We start from the raw sequence: 17,217 nt of genomic DNA, 5'->3' as shown, positions 1-17,217 counted from the left end.
TTCTGAGGTCACCATACTTGACCAACGATCTTTCTGTCCACATTCCTCAAACCAAACGGACCCTTGATGCTGTTCTTTAAATATCATTGTAATTCTCAGCCGCTATTGCCCAACTTACCTCCTCCCCATCACCACCATGGCCGCCATGATGTCCAGAGAGACTGAACTGAAAGTTTCCATCAATCATCTGCTGGCTCCACTCTACCACCACCACCAGCATCTAGACACCTGGGGGTAACCTGTCTTGTCACCTGTCTTTATGAAGATGCTTCACATAGTTTAGTCTAATCACAAACTTTTGGATCTGCAGACTACCTGATGACTGTGCACAGAATTCCTTCAGTCCTTGCCAGGTATAATCTGATGATCAGTGGCGAGGGTGGACATGTAAGTCAGCAGGAAAAGATTGCAGGTGATTGATGTCACAGGAATAATTTTTTGTTGCTTCCTTGATTGTACTTCCTTATTCATCTGCAGTTATGAAGGGGAATGCCACATTTTAAGGGACCTAACTAACCTCTGGCTAGTTAATTTTTTTAAAAGACAATGTTCACCAAAAGGCCAGTTTTCTCTGCAAGTACATGACACTCATGAAAATAGCACTGTGATTTTACTTTGGATTTTGATGATTCATTGCAGCTTTGTGTCAAACAGCAAGGCACAGGATGCAGGTGTTTGTAGAAGTGGGTTTTTATTTTTACCCGGAAACAAAGCAAAAGAAAAAAAGCACTTGTGATTGATAACTAAATTGGGTCTAAAAGAGGTCAACAAAACAGAACTAAACTCAAAATACAGCAAACTGAACTGCATAACTTGATAGAGACAAAACTGACTGAACTAATGACATGAGGGGAACATATATACTGACTGTCAAACCATTTAACAAACACAAGGGGTGGACAAAACACAATAACTACATTAACTACAAATGGACACAACACAGACAGTTTGCTTCTAACTCAATATTAACTAAGCAAAATATAAATGAAATAACTAAACTAACAGCAAAATACACAAACAAATGACTCGCTCTCCAAACCCCCCTTGCTGTTGCAGGAGGTTAGTATTGTCCAGGACACAGTACTAAACAGCACTCAGAAGCTAGAAAATGATATTAGTACCACTTAAAGACAAAATTTACTAAATGTGTGCACTTCATATAGAAATTATGTATGTCAAAAATACTGATAAACTTGTGCAAAAATCAATTTGTGTTGACCTTTTAATTCTAAAAAATTGTAAACTGAAACAAGAGCAAAGAAAAAATAAAATTGTCACAGGTTCATCTTCATAGTGACTATTTTTCATGTTGTTCGCCTGACCATCATCCTGCCACCCCCATCTATCCTGCAATCACCTCATTCCCCTCACCTGAGTTTCCTTGCCCATCTCCTCACCTGGATCCCATTATGCTCATCAGTCACTCTTCATATACTGGCCCCGATTCACTTACACCTTGCCAGGATGAAAGCAAAGCAATCTGCAAGTGCAACACATTTGTGGGAACTGCTGTAATAGTGTTGGGAAGAACAATATTGCGTTCGGCTGTGATAGCTGCAAAAGGTACATTGAGACATTAAACTATGTAAATTTCAAAAACTGGAAAAATTGAGGTGTTGTAAAACCTTTGCCTGGCAGTGTAAGTGTTGGGCAAATAAGGGTTGATGAGCCAAATCTGGACCTTCAAACTTTTACATGATTTTTCATAAATCTTTTGTAGATAACAATATCAACACAAGGCTCATGTCATTCCAACCAACATGACCCTGTATTATCTAATGAAAATCAGTATTCCCACATGAAGAGATACTTCCAAACTGAGGCTACTGTACTTTACATAAACCTACCAGATAATTAACACAGGTAAATGATATAAGCCACATAATTTAAATAAAACAAGTACACTGCGAATTCAAACACAGTTTCAATTTCATGGCTTTAGCCCATTTGACTGTAACATATCTGCATCTCACCGACATAGATAGGTTGTAGACAGGAAATAACGTGCGGATAACATTATTGTTTGGCAACAATAACAACAACAATGTGCTATTGTGTGTAGCTTTGTATTTTCTATTATGCGTCCTGTGTGTTTTTTGCTTTGCACTGTTTGTTACGGTGCTGTTATATGTTTTAATTGTAAACTGCCAAAGGGACTGCAGATGAAAATTAGCTATAAGCTAACTCTGGTGCAGTCACATAAATGTAGTAACATTTATGTTTAACACTGTACATGGTCCCAATAAATACAATACAAACAAACAAACAACAGTACTTTTATTCAAACATAAATGAAGCAGGCAACTGTCATGTATGGATAACCCTTCAATTAAATCTCCTGTCTCATAGTGCAACACTGAACAAATGTACATGTGTATGAGTCATGCTCTTGTGGCACTTTTGATTTAATTGAAAAAATAACATCCGCCCCTCAGATACTAATAATAATCCTATATTTCAAAACAAATTCCACTTGGATGGATTTAATAGCAAATTACCGCAAGCAGTAGAAGACCACAAATCATAAGTATAAAGTGTTTTTCTCCTTGCAAGAGTCAACAAAGTTCATACTTACCCTTTAAGAAGACTAAGGATATTTGTTCAGAATAATTTCTTAAAACAGGTTAAGAGTTATGAGGGAACTCAACATACTGTAAAGCCTCAGTTTGCCCTTTGTCTCGTCATTTCAAAATCCTTAAATCAACCATGTTCCCCAATCCCACCACTCTTCCTATATTTACAACTGCTTAAGGAAACTTGGAAGGCCACCAGTGACATTAAATGGAAAAAATCCTTGAAAAATTGTCTTTGATCCACTAGTCTGATGAATAAAATGCACGTGTCCTCTTCGCAGTAACAGTCATAAAGGGGGATATTTTCCTCTCCACTTGGCTGTCTAAACAATATCTGCCACAGCTGAGCAATCAAAACAGGAATGGCTGTTGTTCAGCTCCTATAGCACCAAACGTAGATTTCTTGATGACTCAGCAAGATACCATGTGTCATTTTCCTGGAATGTTTCCTGTTATGCTTTTTTCTCTGTTTCTCTGACTTCCTGCCTTGAACCACAGTTGCTATTATGACCTCAGAGAGTGTCCAGCTGCACACATGTTTGCAAAATTGCTGCTCTACTATCAACTGCCTGTCAAAGGGAAGTAGAGGACAGCAAGACATTCCCTTTTTCTCAGGAGAAAACAGTGGAAGCATGGAGCTCTCTGGAAAATCTGGACAGTGCTGGAGAGAAAGCAGACTGCCCGAAAGCTGAAGAGAAACCCAAACAGCAACTGAGCATCAATGTTAATGTTGGGGGGGAAAGTGTTTCATATTTCCAAACAGTGTGCCATCAAATATCCTCACACCCAGATGGGCTCCTTGGCTTTCTGCAGGGATCGAGTAAAGCTGCTGCACGCTGTGTGATGACTACCATGTGCACAAGAACGATGTCTTCTCTGACTGACCTTGCCTTCTTCCACTACATCTGCCATTTCTACACAAGCGGAGTGCCGTGGGTCATAAGGGAAAATATGCTCCATCAACTTTGAGGAGAAGATTGCATACTGGGGCCTGAAGTACACCAAGCAGTGATGCTGGATGGTGTTTGAGGAGCAGGTGGACAAATTCAAGGACAACCTGAAAGTGGATAGGGAGCTAATGGCTGAGATCCATGTGAAGTAGAAGTAGAAGTGAAGTACATTGATGAGTGTTTCAAAGACATGGTCTTTTGGAACATTCAAAAGGCTCTCTGGAACATCCCATAGGATCCCTACTCTTCAATGCCGGCAAAGGTTTTCACCGTGCGCTCCAACCTCTTTGTACTTTTTTCCATTGTGGCAACGACTCTCAACACTGTGGAGGAACTTGAAAAGTATAAAAACAATGCCAAAACCCACATGGAATGGGTGGAGATCATTACCATTGTGTTCTTCACCTTTGAACGTTTAATCCACCTTGCCACCACTCCTAACATCAAAAGGTTTTTGAAGAGTGGAATCAACTTCGTGGACATGGTGGCGATCATGCTTTATTTCCTCCAGATCATCTTTGAAGCCTTTATTGACACTGAAGATGTGAATACACAGGAAGACCTCAGGGCCATGACTCAGGTCAGCAAGCTCAGCCATGTCCTCAAAGTCATCAAGCTGCTGCAGATCTTTTGGATTTTGAAGCTGGCCTGCCACTCAACTGGCATGAGGGCATTTGGGTTCACTCTGCACCAGTGTTCCCAGCAGGCCTTCTGCAGTTTCTTCTTCATTGCCATGGGAATCTTCACTTTCTCTGCTCTCCTGCATTCAGCCGAGAAGGAAACAGGGCTCTCCCATCAGCAGCATCCCATATCCCTGGTGGTGGGCTGCAGTGAGTATCAGAAACAGAATATGTCAGTGTCATATTTCAGCTTCTAATCTATATCCTTTACTTACACCTGCATTGGAAGACAATGCGATGTAGTCAGCAGAACTGCCTCTAAAGCCGGTAATTTTTGGTCCTGAAAGGGATGATTTACAGCAGCTTGTTTGACTGGTTACTGTCTCCTTTTAGCTGAGGTAGTTTTTTAGTTGTAATGAAGACCTGCAGGCTCTTTCATTGGCCATGAATTAAAGTCATTTGCTTTTTACTTTTTTGCAAACAGACATCCAGCAAACACAGAACAACATTAATTCAGAGTAAGTTCAATACTCTTCTTCTGTCATGGTCTCCTGAGAAAATAGTTTGCAGCAAAAAGCTCCACTATGTTCCCCAACTGAAAACAGCTTCCTGCTGAGGCTGGAAACAACACTGATGAGATCAGTGAGACTAAACTAGAACATAAAGTTGTGGGATGGAAAACCAAAACAATGAGCTGAAAGACAACAAAACACTCGACAGAATTGAGGGGAACTGCAATTGGGAACATACACAATACTGTACAACAATACTTAAGGAGGATGCATGTAAATACTATATTGTATATGTAGGAGTATAACTGCCGAAGGTACCAACTAGTTTATTTTTTATTTATTTTTATTTTTAAGGGACCACGTATAGTGTTAAACATAAATGTTTCCATTTGATGTACTGTACCAGAGTTAGCTTATAGCTAAATTTCATCTGCAGTCCCTTCGGCAGGTCACAATAAAAACATATAACAGCACAATAACAAATAATACGAGGTAAAAAAAACACACAGGATATATATTACAAAGTTACACACAGTAGCACATCACACACACCCACAATGTCAACTAGAAATATCAGATGTATACTTGTCAAATAAAAAAGAGGTATAGTGATCTACTAGTAAGTGAACCTGTAATCATTACACAAGCATAATAAGTGAAACAAAAAATACATTTGCAACTTATATTTAGTAAGTAAAATATCTCACAGTAAGAAAACACATATAATAAAATATATATTTTTAACAGGCTGCAACTGTTTTTCCTCTATGCTCTTTTCTTCCTGACAAGAGAAGAAAAGAGATTGGATTTGAAAGACTGAGAGCAAGAGAAATGTATTTTTACACCTGTTTGTAGGCGGATGTCATGTTCAAGGCAGCCCCTTGTCAGACCCTGACAAGACATTTCTGTATAAACAGGATGTCTTGATCTAAAGGTCATGTCAGGAACCTCTGTGTCTGTGAAATATGCTTGCAAAAGACTTGAAATACTGTCATTTGTTCATCAAAAAATTCCTTTTTTTATTGCACTGGACTTGATACCTGTGATATGTGTGTTTTCACATTGTTCGGGATGCTCCTGTTCCCCATAGTGTTGAAATGAGTCACCAGGGTAAAATTAAGGATATACCAGGAACATAGAAATGTAATCACTGCGCTAAACTATAGCTGCAACAATTAGTCAATTAATCGGTTAGTCAGTCAAACAGAAAATTATTTTTGATAATCAAACAATCGTTTGTCATTTGTTAAGCATAAATGGCAAACATTTGCTGGTTGCAACTTCTCAATTGTGAGGATTTGATACTTTTCTGTGTCATACATGATGGTAAACTGAATATCTTTGGATTGTGGACCATTGGTCAGACAAAAAAAGACATTCATCACCATGAGCTCTTAAATTATAATGGCAATTTTTCACCATTTTCTGACATTTTGTTGACAAAATGATTAATTGAGAATATAATCATTAGACGCAGCCCTACTCTGAATTCAGAGTAACCCTCTAAGAGCTTTCCTGCTCTTGCTCTCTAATGGAGAAGGAAAAAGTATAAAACACTACAATTTGCAATGCCCAAAACCAGTTTGCCTACAGCTTGTTGGTGCATGCTGCTGTTCCTTATGAAAAAAATGGATCAAATCATTCAGTTATATTTAATTTTGACAGAGAAGTCAATAAAAAACTTCTTACAAGAAAAGGTTTTTGCAACCTTCACTTAAGTTTTCTTCTAAGTTTCCCCTCAAAAAAAGTGATGACATGCTTCCAGCTCAGCCAGTTTACCAGCAGTTGGAGATGTTTTCTTATCACTAGGTGAGACCTTTGTTGTTAACCAGCAGGGCCCTATAGTGGTTTACAGTCCCCCTCCAGTCAGAAATGTGTTTTTCTTCCGCTTCCTTCAGCTGGATGTTTGAACTTCACTGTGCAGAATGATGTATGTGCAGAGTTTGACACTTGTTTTCACATTCTTTTGCTGTCACTATCACAACTAATTTGAGGCCAATCATGGTCCAGTATGCATACAGTATTCATAGATTCTGGATTTTTTTCAATGAGGGGGATGTAGCAGGTGTCATTTTAAGACTTTTTAACAAGGTAATTGAACTTTTTTTGTGGAAGAATTATCAGACACAAATGATTAAATTTAAGCAGAGTGTGTCTTAAAACATGACATATGGAGGGGATTTTTAAACTAATTCAACCTTTACTGTAGCTTATTGTTCTGATCATCATGAAAAATGTATTGTAGTGAAGAGCTTTATCATGAAAACTGAATAATGTGGGACTGTTTACCCTTCTGTCTTAGGTCAACATCTCCACTGTGGGCTACAGGGGTGTGGTTCCTGTTACTAACCAAGGGCCACATTGTGGCAGTTGGCTGCATCTCACATGGCATCATGCTCAATCTCCTCCCTGTTTAACAATTTCTCTGATTACTACACTAATACAAGCTAAAGGTGTACAGGAGTTAAGGAGTACAACACTATCTCAGTCCAGTGCGTCTTTCAGCTTAAGAACCACCTCCGACACAAAATGGAGGTGTGTTTCCATCACTCGGAGGAGGACAACAGAACAGCCACCGCAAGTGTCCATTATGAGCAATCTTATATTGACGTGACTTTGTGACAGTGGTTTAAGTATGAATGTTTGCTTAGTAAACTTGAAACTGAGTCTGACAAAGTGCTGGAGAAAGAGGAAGTGAACGGTTACTTTGCACAGAGGTACACACATTTATACTAACCACCACCACGAACCACTGTTAACTTCAGACAGACAGACAGACAGTTGAGAACTACAACATGAAAAGTCTGGTGTCACAAATATGTTAAGCCATTTCATTTGCATCTTCTATTCAAATAATTGTGCTGTAAAAAGGAGAATGAGTGTCAGGAAAAGGTTTCCAAGTTTGTTACGCACTCAAGTTGTATACAAACCAACTCTTACCTCAACTTCACCTTAAAACGTGTAAATGGTAAACAATGAGTGCCTGTCAGTTTAGGTTAACTGGGACAAATTTTAGTGTCTGATGCAGTTCAGACAAACAAAAGGGCAGTTTTTGGTTATAAAGCTTAAAACTTTATGGACTAGTTGTCAAAGTAGTACAGTGTATTGGGTTATAAATGTACACATGAGTTTTCATTGTTGTCAAGAACATGTTTTTTCTTTAAATTTTGTTTTCCTTTTGGGTTTAATTGGTTTTTTTTTTTATTTGTTTAGGTTAGGTTTGCCTTACCTATCTTTGTCATATGTTTCTACATTAAATAAATTAAACCTGAACACCTGGACATTATACACCGACATCTGTTTTGTAATTTGTCATAACTTGGCTGGAAAATGAAACGGCCAACTTGATGGTCTCCTCAGTGGGTTAGTATAAATTACCTACGGCCCCTTTGCTGTTGTGCTCTTTGTTTGCAGGGGCAGGTTGCTGAGCACACTAATTAGCAGGATGGGACACACCTGGGCTCGGTGTGCCTCATATATATAAAGTCAGAAACAGCCAGTTCAGATCCGCTCTTCTCCCCTCCACACTTTCATGTGTTGTTTTTGGTTTTGTTTCTCTTGTTTCAACGTACAACACCCACACAGCATACATTCACTTATCTGTTCCCTACGTGACTGATTTTACAGACTAACCCTTCCTATTGTTATCTTTTGTTTGTGAGTACTTTGTGTTATATTTACTTTTTATTATTGAATACCTATGTGACTTCCCTTTTTTGCCACAATCTAGAGTCGGGCTGTGACATTTTGCATTAAAGTGCCTAAAATACTGTATGACTCAACAGTGGTTTGTTTATGTAAATGCACTTTTAGGGTGGAAAATAAAATCTTTAAATAAAATCAGCAAAACAAGCTGTTAACACGAATTGAACACCGTATTTATGACTCATTAATGGGCGTGGGAGTGGACTGTAGGATTCACAAATTTATCTGCAGTTTGAGAGTGACAATCATTTGTGATACGAGACAGTGGCACCATTTGCGATCTGCGTGTAAACTGAGCTCGCAAATCGCTTTCATGAAATGGGCCCCCAGAGCCCTGACAAATGCAAGTCAAATATTCACTCTCCCTTTTTAGCATATCTGGCTCTTCAGCTGCTAAATTAGTTGGGCACTAACTAATTTAGCAGCTGCCTGTTTCTGCAAATGATACTGATGTGAAAATATTAAGAGTTGTGGGCCGTTCAACCAAAACAAAGGGCTGAAAGATGCTATAAATCCTGGTATAGCTGAGGGGAACTGAAGAGTTGGGTGATAATTCGCCACCCTTTACATTACATCCAGTCATATAGCAATATGGCAGTCACACAGCCATATTGTATAAAGGAAAAAGAAAGTCGGCACTGTGGCTCCCTTTTTCCTAGCTGCAGTGTAATGGGACATCAATGGGACAAAGGGGAGCTACAGTGTGTGGACTTTTCTTTGATACATTGTTTCTTTGGTCCAGCACCTGTTTTAAAGTTTTTTTGATGTGCAACACACACACTCACTTTTTTATATACAATATTGATAATAGTAACCTTAAGGAACCTATTCATTTGCTTTCTTATTACTGAAGATTATTAATTGTGTCATGTGTTCCTTATGGTACCACAAGACCAGGATATAACTATGTGCTTTGTTCTCAGTATTGTGGAATATCTGTGTATTATCAAGTCAGAGCTATTTTTCCACTGTATTTTTGACTGTAACATGCTTTTCCTCTAGTTAAGATAAGTAGAATGGCAGTAGAAAGTAGTAAAGGTAAGCCCCTGGGCCTTCACAGTACACACACTCACATGAACACACGAACAAAGATGATTTGCCTGTAACTGGCAACAGGAAATATGGCATGAGGCTGAGACAGAGGAGAGATCAAGATATCATCAGTGGAGAGAGAACATGATTGATGAAACACCAATTGCACACACACACACACACACACCAGACAAGGCTCATCAGCTGACTGACCTGGTAAAGCTCGTTATTGTTCAACTTTGATTTATGTACTGTTGAATAAAAGTGAATCAACAGATTACAGATTGTCTTCTCAGAAATGGTCTTCTTTCTTTACAATATTAAGTAATTAAAATCTTAGTATGAAATTGTTAATGATTAAAGTCCATGTGTCCCCTTTAAAACCATAGGTACACGTGTCATCACAGGAGCAGAAAGAAGTAGGCAATAATTAGAACAATACACTCACTGTAAAGTATGCCCAGGTGGCACGGTATAAATAATAATTACAGAAGCACAATAGATAGCAAAGCACTATATAGAGCATACTGTTGAAAAAAAAGGCTTTGTCTAAAACTAGCCAAACCAAAAGAGTATAATGAAAGGATGTGATCGGGCTTATGAGTCACATATTGGCTTTTATAAAAGAAAATTTAAAAAAAACACTGAAAAGGCATCCATTGTTCAAATACCACACCACCCCAATAGACCACAGGAAAAGAAGGCTTTAGAAAGGAGAATGACATTGAGAGGAGTACCCTTAATGAGTATGTATAGATAGATAGATAGATAGATAGATAGATTAAAGCTGCAAGTGCCTCTACGCATGTCGGGCTGCAGTGCAATTGAAGGGCCTCTGTCACGGGCATGTAGATGTCGTCAGACCCGGGCTGTTTTCAGACAGTGCAAGAAGGAGATAAACCTCACTTCCTTTGTCCACTATTTTGCCTGCTGGTGGGGCTGCTTCGCTGAAATTTTGTAGGGGGCGCTATTCAGCCAGTTTGCATCACTGATGGAATATTGTCATGTAGACGTATTTAGGCCGGGAGTCTTATCAAACATGTAAAGTTTGGTGCAGACTGGAGCATTTACAATAAAGTTATAGCATCTTCCTCTGTCATGGTGACATCAAATCTCAACAGTGTGAGGATGAGAATTTTCTGCAGGGTGAGACAAGTCTGTCTTGCTCACACCTGTGGCATCAAAATTATGCACGTTTTGGGCCCATTCATTTGAATTTCAATTAGTTAATTAAAAACTCTTGATGAGTTTGTGTGTAAAACAAATACATTTCTTCGTTTTCATCAAGTCTATTTTTAGAAAAGGAAAGACTTTTAACCCACATGACCTGGTCAAAGTTTGATTGACATGTGTACTGTCAGGTGTGTAGAGACAATAAGTTATTGCAACTGGACACAGAAAAATGCATTTGAATGGAGAGTGTGAGCGAAGCCACACCTTTCTGAACATTTACCGCTTCCACATAGTTTTAGATACAAACTTCATTTGAACTTTAAATGAGTCACGAGACTTTGACCTACAAATCTTGAATTTACATGTTTTTCATTTTGTGTGTAATGCGAAATGTTTCACAGCACTGAGGGAGTCACATAATGAGGAACAGTTGGAGAGGAATACACTTCTGGTGAAATCTCCACATAAATCCCATTACTTTGGCCAAATCTTACATTAAAAATCACATGGTAGCAGAAAATTTCATGGCGAATCCATTGATGCAGGTTTGAAAGTGGTCAGACTTATAATTTAGACGTCAGAAGCCTCAGTTTGACACAAAGTCAATGCTTCCCCCATTGTTTTAAATTTTAAGTTGTACATTTGATGTGATGTAGCACTGCAACATTCATTGCTTATAAAATCCAAATCGTTCAAGTTATTACAAAGTTTTTAACAACTTTTGCTCAGCACAGTGTCATAAGTCATGTATTAAAGTTTGAAGCCGATTCCATTAACGCCCTTCGGAGGCCAAAATTGAGGCAAAGTGCTATATTGGCAAGCTAATTGCAGACTGTTGGATAGAGGTCAGGGGTGTCGGCGTGTGATTTGTAGGTTTTGATGAGACGAATAATTGAGTTGTGGTTTGATCTCTCTATGACATTCCCACGGGCCGTAGCGGCCATATTGGTGACGTAGTTACTTTTCACATTTCATCAAAACTTTCACCAGACCTGATGTAGGTGCCAAATTTGGTGAGTTTTTGAGCATGTGTAAGGGGTCAAATTTAGGGTTTAAGTGACGTAATAATAAAGAAAGAAAGAAAGAAACACACGAAATACATGATAGAAATATAGAAATAGATCGATAGATAGATAGCTAGAAAGAAAGAAAGAAAGAAAGAAAGAAAGAAGACGCAGGGGGCAGCAGTAAACAGAAGCAGCAGGCGCCGCCCAAATGCCAGCAATATGCTGCTGCACGCTGCACTTCACATTACTATGCAGCCAGAGAAGCGGACGAGAGGGTCAGTCTTCATGCAACAGTGAGTACACTCATTCCTGTTTATTTTATATATAGCCATTTTTCCCCCTAGGAAAAGAAAGATTGGATAGGAAAGATAAGAAAGATTGGACTAAGATTGGAGTCTCCCCTTTAAAGTAACGGGAATATTTCAGATAAAACATGTTTATCTTTCGAGGCTTATTCGAATAGGCTATTGACTCTTTCTGGCACATATTCAAAGATAAATTATTATTATTAATCATTAATTATTATTAGGCGTTTATTTTATTGTATTTTTCTTCATACTTAGTCCACCTCCTAACACGCGCGCGGTACACTGCGCTATGTGAGTTAAATATAAATGTAACCTAATCCTTCAAATAGACTTACTTGAGCACTCAGGCCAAATATACTGCCTGCATTGTGATCTACAAATAACAGCAGAAATCGTGATAAGTGCGAATACACTAATGTTTTATGGGTGTAGAAATGGCCGTATGAAAGTCGTATTCCATTATTGCATGGTTCGTAACATTAAAGAAAAGCAAAAATATATCACATGGTGACCAGTGCTGAATTTAATGCGACTCTCTCACTATGATGTACAAATTCACTTTATTTCCTATATTGGGAGATCATCCGCCCTGTTACTTTAGGAAGAATGGTGTGCAGGTGACAGCAAATGGGCAAATAAAAAAGCAATAAACTTCAAGCTATGCTAGTCTTGATTGATGTTAATATCCCCCATGGGCTATATCTAAAATGTATGCTAGGATTTTTTTGATAGATCCCTAATGTAGGCTATAGTTTAGTATTTTTCCACTTATTTTTTATACATACATATTCTGTGCAGCATCAAACTAGTTTTTGGGGGCTAGTTGTTATGCATTTTAGTTATTCTTGTGGCTAATTTTGAGTTTATAAAGAGAGGCTGTTTCTTTTCTTGTCGGAAAAATGCATATAGTGGTTTATTGCTTAGATTTTTTGGTTAAGAGCTGTAAGCTGTAAGGTGAAGCTCTTACTGATAAAAGTCTCCTCATTTGCAGTGCTGGAAGAAGTATTCAGATCCTTAAATGTTAAATGGCACACAGGACTAAAAACTGACCATAACTCATATATTTGGCCATAAAATATCATGCTGGGTGTCTATTCGTCACCTTCTCCCCTCCAATCTGAATTCTTGTTTTACAATGAAGAAAGAGAAACATTTCCTAAATTGTTGATGAGGTAAGGGGAAATGTCTCAAAAAATATGCTGACATTACGTTAACATGTAATAGAAAAGAGGGAAGAAACACCGGTAATAACTTGACCAAGAGTCTAGTCAGTGAAACCCTTCATGTAGTATTTGCCTAATAACACTTACAACTGTCACACACACACACACACAAAAAACAGTTTAGACCATCACAGTGCACATAATATATTTTCTGTTATTGGTTTGGTGAAGAAAATTCTCCACTAACTAGACTACAGTATGCATTTAGAGTAAATAAATGCCCTTTCAGGCACTCTTGTTAATCTGGAAGTTAAAAAGTTTCATGCAGTCAAGACACTCAGGAACAGGGTGAGTCTAGTGTTATGTCTAGGCGGGACATTTTTCTGTCATTTCACACTCGGCTACAGAGCGTCCATTTTTAAGCATTTCACAAGATAAGTATGTAGTTAATTCTAATGACGAACTGTCTGACACCGCCCATGTAACATATTCCACCCATTTTGAAGAGACATTACAGCATTTAACTTTTTGCCAGCGCACACCGTATGCATCAGTACAGCATCTATGGATTCTGCAGGCAGATGCCAAGCTACCTCATGTCTGCTCTTTAGCTCCGTCTGCTCACTCCTCTTGGCCTCAGAGCAGTAATGCCACAGTGCAGGCGGGAGACAGTTGATGCTAAAAGTTGAATTCTTGACTAGCCTGAGTTCGCTCAGTACATCAGTGGATGGGCTACTCTGACAATAACACAGCAGTCACTTTGCTTAGAAAATCTACACATCACAACTGTCATTATCTGAAATAGAAACTTATACCCTTATGTTATTTTCTTAAGATTATGTTACACTGCCTTATAGCTAAAAGCACATTACTTTGTGCTTTCTGCTTCCCATATGAAAATGTTCCCTACACGAGCTGTGGGGTTTGGTCATTGTAACTTTACTGCTCATCAGACAGAAAAAGAGAGGGAGTGTTCTTAGGGAGGAAAGGCAGATAAGGATTCGGTTTTCACCTCTTAAATCTCAGAAGACCAAGAGAAACTCCCCAGAGAGATGGTAAATTAATTAAAAGACACCTATTAGGGTGACGAATATGGGATGATTGTGACCCATGGGGCTGTATGTACAAATACTGACACTGAACTTCATAAGTATCTCTTCAGCCTAGCAACCTGGGCAAATGTGAATTGGTTATTGCAAAAAAAAAAACTCTGAAAGACACCTTGCTCTCTGTGAATTTATTTTTAAATTTCCACAACATTATCCAAGTTTTTTAACTTGGACATATCCATCCTATCTGATGTATCATATTCCACTGTGCTGTAGAGCTCTGTTGTTGTCCCAAAACAAAACTATACTAAACATGTCTGGTAGTCACAGATGTTTTTTTTGTTGTTTTTTTTTGTTGCTTAAACTGTGTTGGCCATTTTCTGTTCTTTTAATTTCACGAATGACAAAGTTGTTTGTATAATATGTTTTTTCTATAGTAATGACAGATTCATAATGTGATCAATATAAGTGCCAAGAGATTAAAGAGGGCACTTTTATAGCCCAGTGCTTTAATACCAATTCAGGTCTGAATAATGTCCTTAATCTTAATTCCTTAATTTACCACATCAATTACTAAATAATTAGTCTTATTGTTTATTCTATGTGTTACCAAGATGTGTTGATAAGAAATCTGTGGGTTTTTTTTTTTTGTCACTGCAGAGTTTCAAGGATGAGGAAAATCAGAACAAGAATTTTTTTGCTGGTGGGAGCTTTTGGTCTGTTGGTCCTCCATCTCTGTAAAGATTTTATTGACCACAAAACCATCCGCCTCCAAGTAGATGTGAGAGAGGATGCCAGTCAAAAGAAGCTAAGCACCAGAAACAACTCTTATGTATATTCCTGGCTGAGATGTCAACAAAATATTTCTGCTGCCAACATCCAAGGCTTCAACTCTCTTCCTGGTAGTATAAAAGACTTTCTCTACTATCGTCACTGTCGCCATTTCCCCATGCTACTGGACGTCCCTGACAAATGTGGAGGAGCTGATGAATCTGCAGAAGTCTTCCTTCTGCTGGTCATTAAAAGCTCCCCTGTGAACTACGAGCGCCGAGAGGTGCTGCGCAAAACCTGGGCTAAAGAGAGGTTACACAATGGTGTGTGGATCAGAAGGATCTTCATCTCGGGAACGATGGATACAGGTTTTGAGAAGGAGAGACTGAACAAACTCCTTGAACTGGAGCAATGCGAGTACAATGACATCATTCAATGGGACTTTGGTGACTCATTCTACAACCTCACCTTGAAGCAGATTCTCTTCCTTGAATGGATGGAAAGAAACTGTCCAAATGCTCGCTTTCTGCTAAATGGTGATGATGACGTCTTTGCCAACACAGACAACATGGTTGAGTATCTCCAAAGCCTCAAGGACAATGATGGGAGCAAGCACCTTTTTACTGGCCATCTGATCCAGAATGTGGGTCCCATTAGGGATTCACGGAGCAAGTATTTTATCCCAGTTCAGGTGCAGGAGTCAGACTCATACCCCCCCTACTGTGGTGGTGGGGGCTTCCTCTTATCTGGCTACACAGCTTTGGTCATATACAAAATGTCTCACTCCATTACCATTCTTCCCATTGATGATGTTTATATGGGAATGTGTCTGGCTAAAGCAGGACTTGGTCCTGTTTCCCATATGGGTGTGAAGACAGCAGGACTGCACATTCCCTCCAGCACGCTAGATGGATATGACCCTTGCTATTATAAAGAAATTCTACTGGTACACAGATTCCTTCCTGCTCACATGTATCTTATGTGGCACAGAATACATGACCCCAAATTGAAATGTGGTCCCTCTGAGAAAAAGCTTTAGCAGAACCAAACTGTAACTTACAAGTAGTGACAGAACTCGTTGGCACTTTGCTTTCTGCACCAACTTGTAGGTTTTGAGACCAGGCTGGACCTTCTTCATTCTATCATGGAAAAATGTTTGAACTGTTTTCTACCACTGTTTTGCTACAGTTTTTTGTTAGGCTTCAGCAAAGTCCAACAGAACTTATTTAATCTTAATGCCATTAATGTGGGCAAGCAGTCAGCCAGACACAAAGGGTAGAAGGGAGTGTTAAAACCTTTTTTGACATACAAATGAGCAGCTTTTCCTGGAATTAAGGGCTGGAAGTTATCAGCTGTTTTATTGACTAATAATGGGGTTGCAAAACTTGTGTTGTATTGGGCTTCATTGTTGGCCACATCCAAGCACTGACAAATTATGACCATTTATTTTGGCTAATGTCCTATAAAATAACTGCCTACTTAAACATCCAGTAGACATGGAGATGTTGTTGACCAATGTCTTTGACATTACTGATTGGATTCCATCAACTCCTGAGAAAAATAACTTTAGTTCGCCAAATGCTACACTTTTCTTCACTGGTTTGTCTGATGCTTGTTGCTGTGCAGGTACCATACAGCAGAGTTTGTTTGCTGAAAACAGCTGCTTGCTGCTGGAAACAGTACAGGTTGATGCGAACTATGAGATCCAACCAATCAGTAAATTTGAAGGCCATAAAACATCAAACACAACTCTAACAACCTAAAAGGCAAAAAGCTCAATGGAGTCGCTGAGATGTGTGACTATACAACTATCACTTTATATGTAGTCATTTTATTGAATAAAAATATTGATTAATGGAGTTTAAAGGTATACAGTAGGTGAAGCGGAACACTTAAAGGATAGATTCACAATTTTTCAAATCTGTCTTAAAAACAATAGTCAGGTGCACACATGAACAATGAAACAGGTTTTGCTTGCTGTAATAATTCCTCCTGTTCATACTTCGATTAATAGAAGATCCCCTCCAAATGTGCTCACAATGTAAGTGATAAGGAGAAAATCCACAGTCCTTGTTATGAGCAAAAATTTATTTAAAAGTTTATCTGAAGGTAATATGAGGCATCAACTGTCTGAGTTAGTCTAATAAAGTGGATTTTTCCAGTTACAGACTTTATAGTAAAAAAATCTCTGTGTCTCAACAGACAGCATTTCCCTGTTCAGCTACAGTGGAAGGATCATAACAAAAAATGGAATTTGGCATTAAAATGTCAGTAACTTTGAAAGATATTGACTTGATTTGACTCACTTGGACAGCTGAAGCCTCATTATCTTCAAATAAACGTTTAAATACATT

The 17,217-nt window shown here is 38.6% G+C and overlaps 1 protein-coding gene and 1 pseudogene across 2 annotated transcripts; both read left to right on the top strand.

Moving 5' to 3' along the window:
- Window positions 1–136: 136 nt before the first annotated feature.
- LOC121900561 lies at window positions 137–8,521 on the top strand (annotated as a pseudogene).
- Window positions 8,522–11,748: 3,227 nt separating this feature from the next.
- LOC121900700 (N-acetyllactosaminide beta-1,3-N-acetylglucosaminyltransferase 3-like) lies at window positions 11,749–16,801 on the top strand. Of its 2 annotated transcripts, none has more exons than XM_042417196.1 (2): window positions 11,749–11,865; window positions 14,753–16,801. In XM_042417196.1, exons 1-2 carry the CDS (start codon window positions 11,792–11,794, stop codon window positions 15,900–15,902), a joined length of 1,224 nt encoding a protein of 407 aa, XP_042273130.1. In that variant the 5' UTR covers window positions 11,749–11,791; the 3' UTR covers window positions 15,903–16,801. The 2 variants fall into 2 exon arrangements, with proteins under 2 accessions (XP_042273130.1, XP_042273131.1); XM_042417197.1 differs by lacking the exon at window positions 11,749–11,865 and adding an exon at window positions 11,962–11,980.
- Window positions 16,802–17,217: the final 416 nt, after the last annotated feature.

The sequence above is a fragment of the Thunnus maccoyii genome, chromosome 7, assembly GCF_910596095.1.
Source record: "Thunnus maccoyii chromosome 7, fThuMac1.1, whole genome shotgun sequence".
NCBI classification, from domain to species: Eukaryota; Metazoa; Chordata; class Actinopteri; order Scombriformes; family Scombridae; genus Thunnus; species Thunnus maccoyii.
Note: the sequence above shows the minus strand (reverse complement) of the source record. Positions and strands in the feature narration are given on the sequence as shown.